We start from the raw sequence: 7,440 nt of genomic DNA on the forward strand, positions 1-7,440 counted from the left end.
CCCCCAAAAAAAAAAAGAAAAAAAAAGAAAGAAAGAAAAATAAAAGAAAAAGAAAAGAAAAATCCCCACCCAACAAAAAAATGGCGCACACATAGAAATTTAAAAATAATAATAAAAAGAACTACCCACCCAAAAAAAAAACTGCCATGTTTGAAGGCAGTTAGTCTAAGTCATCATGTGCTTCGTGTGTGGCATGCTTCGGACAATTTTGTCTCTATACATTTATACTGCTTTACCCTCTTTTCCTCTACTTTTCACGGATAGTTTGAACCTTTCCCCTATACATTGGCATCATTTATGACAATTTCCCATGGTTCATGATAGGTTTGTATAACTTTGAAAATTCAGGAGGGTTTTCTTGAACTTATAAAAATCAAGGGGATTTGTGCAAAATACCTCACATTTCGTAGAGTTTTTGTGAAATTCACCCTTCATTTACAAAGATAGTAGTTTATTCTATATGTTTCTGAAACCTGAGTTGCAACCTGCTAAATTCACAGCTTATCAAATGGACCCCATGTTACACAATCTCTTATTATAAAAACATATAAATTTATTTATAGGGGTATTTGCAATATAAATACATACAATTCACACTTTCGTTTCTGTTTGATGAATATTGATACATCACATGGCATATCATCTCCGAAATTTGTCTCGACAAGCAGGAATAAGCAAAATCCATCCCAAAAGAAAATCTTATTTCTCCTTATGTTGGTTGCTGTAATTCAATTCATTGGTATACCTAAACTCAGAATTTGTTTTTTCTCCCCCATTATCTCAGGATAATAAAGCAATCAATTCATTGGTATACCTAAACTCAGAATTTGTTTTTTCTCCCCCATTATCTCAGGATAATAAAGCAAAGTTACTAAAAACTGTCCGTCTATATTGTTTTTGTTATTTCTTTTTACAAATATATTGATTCATATTTATCTTGTTATATCAGTTAATTACTCATTAAAATTTAAATTCAAGTATATCTGACCCTCACCTGACCCCATGGTGGGAAACTCGTGGGGTGCCCATTTTTACTTAAATCAATAATCTAATATTCAAATACAATTGTATTTTTATGAAAACATGAATTTTTTTGTTTACTCAACCAATACCCCTTTCATTGTGATGGGCACCCGGCAAAATGATTCAGCTAAAATTTCTTATACGGTATGCTATTAAAATTAGGTTTTCTGTCCAGAAATATCCTACCAAAACCTCGGACATGTCATAGTTTTTGCTCTTGTAGTTACTAATTCGGTAGTTTTAATACTTTTGGAATCTATTGTGGATAGATTGCTTATGTTTCTACATTTTGGATGAGCAGCAAAGGATTTACTATGAGGCCTTGTCAAGGAGCCATAGATCAGCTTGATTTGAGGAACTTGGAAAATCAATCCCAAATGTGAGTCCTGGAATGGCCAAATTGCAAATTATTGTGGTCCTTTATAGTAATATCGAAGGCAAAAATTCCGTGCAGCTACAAAGTTTTGTTCGTATAAAAAGCAATTTTTTATAGTGATGTAAATTATGTAGGAGAGTTTAAGATTTTGATATAATTGAATGTACTTCGAAATATGTATGTACTGTCGTACTGAGAAATGCAATTTTGATTCACTCGAGAATACGAGTTACATGTGATGCGAAACTTTTAATGCTCTAACAAAGTCATTATTGCTCTAGCCCCTATAGTCTTATGATCATCAGACTCAGTCATGTCCAAATATCTGCTGTCATCCTCACATTAAATAGTTGGATGACTTACCCTCTTTAGCGACCAATACCCGTAAGGTATCTGCTTACTCAGCTGCCTATTAGGATTCGGCTAGAGTTACCTTTTTGCCTTTTCAATATGCTATAAAAGAAAGCTATGTTGCATGGGGTAAGCTCTTTGGTTTAGGCCATACAACTCTGAATCCCTTTTCACTTTATATTTCTTCCCTTAAGATTAATTACCGACTTGATCGTCGGAGGAACAACCAAAGAACCCAACCCCGTCCCCTCATGAGCTTTCATGGGCAGGACACAATATCAGGCTCAAAAATCAGTCATTCAAAGAAGCTTGAGGCCCCTAATACAACTTTAATCCACATATAAGCCTCTTATTTGGTAACTGACATCAATAATTTGGTGCTCATTATGGGCCCCATCACTCTTATTCGTGCAAGATGTCTAGTTCTGAACGCCCATGTTAGTCCGTCAACTCACTTCCTGAAGAACTGTGTGCGGGCTTTATTACTTAGGCCTAGTTGGAGGAATCTACTCATAGGATCTCCCAGTCTTTTCAATAGCAATTCACGGCATTCACCAATGAGCTCATCAACCAGATTCATTCTCAACAACCCTCTTCATCAGTTGCTCCTCCGCCTTCGGTACGCCAACCCTCGCATGTTCCTCCATCCTCGACAGGTCATCCATTCATCCCTCATCTACCTAGGTACGCCACACAAGCCAGATAGCAAGGGGACTACATCGAATACGCCCCCCCTTGCGCCAACAAACTCGCTTTGCAGCTCCTCCCCGACACTATCAATAGGCTCATATGTAGCTTTATGAAAAAAATTTCAAGAAATAGAGAAATAGAAAATTGAGAACCTATATTTTAGTATTACTCCTTTTCGGTGACGAGTGGATTTTAGTCGTAGGCTTTTTCTCTTGAGAAAGCTATTTCAGATTGATCTTAGGACATATTATTAAAGAAATTAAGAAAGCGCTTTAGGTTATTCTTCTAAACTTTAATTAATTTTGATTAATCTACATGATATGCAAATTCCACTGCTTTGTATGACATGTTTCTATCTGAGTAAGGTGCTTATTTGCTTCGGGAATAATTTTCTTTGTAGCTTCCATTAAATCATTTTAAAAAAACAAAAGAACAAGCTTTACACGTGTAACTCTTCTCTTTACAAAAAAATAAAATTGTGCTCCCTAGTAACACGTACATAAACTCCTACATAGTAGCCTCTGTTTGTGTGAGATTCTTTGCCTGTGCCGGGGATGCATTATCCATGGACCACCGAGCAACGTTCCTAAGTCGGAAACGAAGAAGGCTTAAAGTTAATGTTTTGACGAGGAAACAAGAACCAAAGTAAGTGTCTTAGCAAGGTATGACAAGTACTCTTCTTAAGATCAAGTCTAAGCTCGAACTCAAGGAAACACCAAAAGACTCTAAGAATGTTCGGGAGTGGATGAAGAACTCTCTCCTGCTCTCAAAGTTCGCCAAATGCCAGTTTGGTACCTTGCACAAGTGTGTAGGAGGGTATTTATAGCAGTGGGGAGCCATAACCGTTGAATAGAAGGCAAAAGACTTGATGGCCACTATCTCATGTGTGCGAGGCAGTGTTTACTATCTCGCCCAAAGGAGACAATACCAGGACTTTGTAACCGTCGTCCCACTACTTGAAGTGTGTTAAATGCCACACTTTTCGTGGGTAGTAGGCGTGCTTTCAGGGTGAAACTTCCTATTAACATTAATGAGTGTCCCCAAGCAATTATGAAACCAAGTGGACCCCACAAAACCTCACAAAATAGTCAGAAAACTTGGGAGGCTGTCTCACAGTTGGTGAGACAACCATCATTTTCTCGCATATGCGAGACAGTGGAGACTGTCTCACCAACGATGAGACAGCTCCAAGTCTTTTTTTGGTTCGACGTTTTGTGTTCTCCTTTGCTTCTCTTTGTATTGGAGGATCTTCTCTGACTTTGATGATGATATTCTTCATCTTCTCTCTAACTTGAGCTGAGTTTATGACCTATAGGTAATTTTTGATGCTTACAATGCCCAGCTCGATGATGGTTCAGGGGCGGACGACTGAGATAAGGTCAGAGAAGATGCGGTTGCGAAAGCCCTAGCCACGGAGCTTGCTCCAGACAGGGAGCAGATGGAGGAGGTTTCTTTGCAACATATTGTTAGGGAAGAAGCAAGATTCGATTTGTGGAACAAGAATCAATTTTTAAATTTGCCATCGTAATAATTTATATATCAATTTCAATAATTCACTTAGTTAAGAGGCGTTGATATTTCAATTGTTTGCACTCGTTTGGTAGGTGTTAGGATAAAACCCTTTATCCAAAGCACAAATGTGTAATACCAAATGGCTAACTTCTCCTAATATAGAAGACGTTTGGGGCGACTTATTTTTTGGTCAGATAGCTTTTAAGCTATCTTTTTTATTTCTACATATTTGGTAAAATATAAAATAAGTTAGCTTATAAGTCACGTTTTAAAAAGCCAGTATACCTCAGTTTTTGAAAAAACTAACTTATAAGCTCATCTAAATAAGTTAAATTTGACCAAATAAATTACTATACTACCCAAAAAATTGTTATAATATTCTTATCATAAAAGCCAAAAGCCACTAAAAGTTAGCAAAACATATAAAGTTTTAAACAATAAGCTTTCCCAAATACCTTCATAGTTACTATTTATGTGAAACTATAGTCGAAATAAGATCTCTAAGATAGATTATCTGGTGCATCTAATTGACAGGACGACCACGACCGTCATGCATGGGCATATGCATATTGTTGATTAGGGAAGCAATTGCAACCTCACAATGTCAAAACTAGATGCTATATTTTTCTATATTTGCAATTTATCCCCCTTAGTTTTAAAAAATTTCTAGATTCGCCTATGCAAACATGAATGCACTCTCCACAATAAGAGAGGCTGGATGTCATTGATCTATCACAAGTAGATAACTGTCGCATTTTGACTTGTCTTGTCACATCTATTTGATGAGTATGAGAAGCGAGAAAACAAACATGCCTAACAAGAAAATACAATAGATGAGAAATATAATAAAATAGGCTAAATAGTTTCACTCTTTTAGCACTTGTATATCTTCAATTATATTTCGTAGTATTTATATATCCTAAGTTGTTTAAAATTGACATATTAATACCCTCTGTTTCATAAACGTAAATATTTTTATTTAAAAGGTCTTGTATAACATTCATATCTTAATTTTAGAGATTTTTAATAATTAATATTTATTAAATTACTTTTAACTCTATCCAAATTCTAATCTAAATGTATATGGGCTTTGTTTTAAAAATAGAATTTGGAAAATTTTAACAATGAATTCAACAAACTTAACAATAGAAAATTATAAAATTACCATATGAATGTTATATGAGAACTTTTGAATAAAAATTTCAAGTTAACAAAATATAGAATATTAATGTGCTAATTTTGAACAACTCAAGTACATAAAGTTTGCGAATTACAAGTGTTGGTAAGTGCTAAGAGAATGAAACTGTGAGGTATTTAAGTGCTATTTAGCCAAATACTGGTTTTGCGAATAACTATTGTGACAGGGGGTCGGCTTGTAATTTTCCTCAATCCCATAAACCCTACTCTCCCCACCTTCACTAACCCTCTACCAAAAAATCCACCGTGCTCGGCGGCAATGGGGAAGAGAATGAGACGCGGCGGCCGATCGCCAGCGTCATCCTACTCCGTCCTCAACCGCGCCGCGAAGCTCGACTCCTCCTTCGACGTCGCCGCCGTCGTCAATCACCTCCGTTCCCGTTATCACGACTACTACCGCATTAAGGTCCAGCCTTTCACACACCGCGTCCAGAAAACCCTAGATGTCCTTCACCAAACCCAAAAATCATCTTCCTCCCATGACGACGATGAGGTCAACCGAAGCACTAAATGTAGGAACCCTAACCCTAGGAGGACCGATGAGTCGGAGAGGAGATTGCTCCACGCTGAGGCTGAGCATGTACGGAAACAGAAGCGCAAGATCCACCAAGCTGATCCATCTGATGCCTCGACGGCAGGCTCGACCTCGACCTATGAATCTGATGACGACGATGCCATATTCGAGGCGAAGGTCAATCCAGAATTTGACCTAATGAAGTCCACGCTGAGGGATAACTATGGCAATAAGTCAAAACCGCAGAAAGAGGATGAAAACCTAGAAATTGAAGCTTCTGCTGGGAAGAAGAGGATGGTTATAGGTGAAAATTTAACAAAGGTGGAGTCTTCGATGAAGGGAGGGGTAATAAGAAGGGAAGGAACTAGGTTTGAGGATCTTGGCGGGATGAGGGATGTTTTGGACGAGTTGCAGATGGAGGTGCTCGTGCCGCTTGTTCATCCGGAGCTGTTGAAGAGACTGGATGTTTTGGACGAGTTGCAGATGGAGGTGCTCGTGCCGCTTGTTCATCCGGAGCTGTTGAAGAGACTAGGAGTCCGTCCGGTTGCCGGAATTTTGCTGCACGGGCCGCCAGGTTGTGGGAAGACGAGGCTTGCGGAGGCCATTGCAAATGAGGCTGGTGTCCCCTTTCAGAAAATCTCTGCTCCTGAATTCATTTCGGGTGTCTCTGGTAAGCTCAATTTCATCTATTTTTTCTCTTCTTCTTAAGAATGCATCTAACTTGAAGGGGTCATGTTGTGATTCACTTGAAAATGATGGTGAAAGTTCATTTATATTAGGCTAAATTGTACTGAAATGCTCTAAAATTCACTGACATGCTTAAGTGACCCTTGTTTTAAAACTGAGCAGAAAAATGCCCCAAAGTATTTAAGTATTGTAGATGAAGGCCTCATAGTTTTAAAAAATCCAGACGGTGTTAACTTTTCTCTTGTATCCAAGACTATCACATTGTGAAACTTTTAGATACTTCAGTGTATCCAAGTGAGGCCATTTACAATCTAAGAGTATTTATATGCAATACTGGCTAAACAAGAGGGCACCAGCGTGTATGTCTCCTTATCGGCTAAACTATCATGAAAGATATACTTTGAATAGGCTAAACTATCATGCACGGATACACCTTTCAAATGAGATTATAAAGCTATAAATCTGTTCTATAACAACATCACACATAAAGAGGATATAAGCATTGCAATAGAACAAACCAGATTTAAAAGATGAGGGTTTGAGTTTTCCAAAGCCTAATTATACTGGTTCTAACACTGAATTCATGTCAAAACAAGCATAATATAGACTTTATTAATTGGATCCATATAGGAGTATCTTTCGATGATCAAAATACTAGCAAGATGATAGGTTTCATAAGGGTTTTTATATGAAAGGGGGTAAATTACAAATATAGAAATTACACTAATAGCATACTTTATTGACTCTAACTGCTAGAGTAAATTGCAGATTATGTGAAATGGAAATAGCTGGGATCTCAGGAAACCTCGAGAGCCCTAAAGAACTTACAAACTTGGAGGGGCCTGATGTGGCAAAACTCCAACTCTTGAAAGCAAATCTAAGCTAAAAAGGATCTAATAGAAAATTTTTTAGAATGTAGGGGGCTAGGAATAATTTCCCTCCCTCTTTGTTCCTCTCTTTGTGCGTTGTTCTTCGTAAACAATCAAAAGTCGGGGCTTTATATATGCAACAAATAACAATCCTCACAAATGAAGGAAAGAGAGGGAGAGAGGAGGGAGTGGAACATGTGGCAGCCATCTGACGGTGGGCT

The 7,440-nt window shown here is 37.7% G+C and overlaps 2 protein-coding genes across 2 annotated transcripts in view; both read left to right on the forward strand.

Moving 5' to 3' along the window:
• LOC109849043 (cell division control protein 48 homolog C-like) overlaps positions 1–1,622 on the forward strand; it is an 11,770-nt gene extending 10,148 nt beyond the window's left edge. Inside the window, exon 11 of the mRNA XM_020418813.1 lies at positions 1,325–1,622. Coding sequence (XP_020274402.1) covers positions 1,325–1,372 — 48 coding nt within the window. The 3' untranslated portion in view covers positions 1,373–1,622. The remainder of the gene's footprint in view (positions 1–1,324) is intronic.
• LOC109830368 (cell division control protein 48 homolog C-like) overlaps positions 5,409–7,440 on the forward strand; it is a 26,574-nt gene continuing 24,542 nt past the window's right edge. Inside the window, exons 1-2 of the mRNA XM_020397621.1 lie at positions 5,409–6,083; positions 6,153–6,333. Of these exons, the coding sequence (XP_020253210.1) occupies positions 5,409–6,083; positions 6,153–6,333 (856 nt within the window). The remainder of the gene's footprint in view (positions 6,084–6,152; positions 6,334–7,440) is intronic.

The sequence above is a fragment of the Asparagus officinalis genome, chromosome 1 (genome assembly GCF_001876935.1).
Source record: "Asparagus officinalis chromosome 1, Aspof.V1, whole genome shotgun sequence".
NCBI lineage: Eukaryota > Viridiplantae > Streptophyta > Magnoliopsida > Asparagales > Asparagaceae > Asparagus > Asparagus officinalis.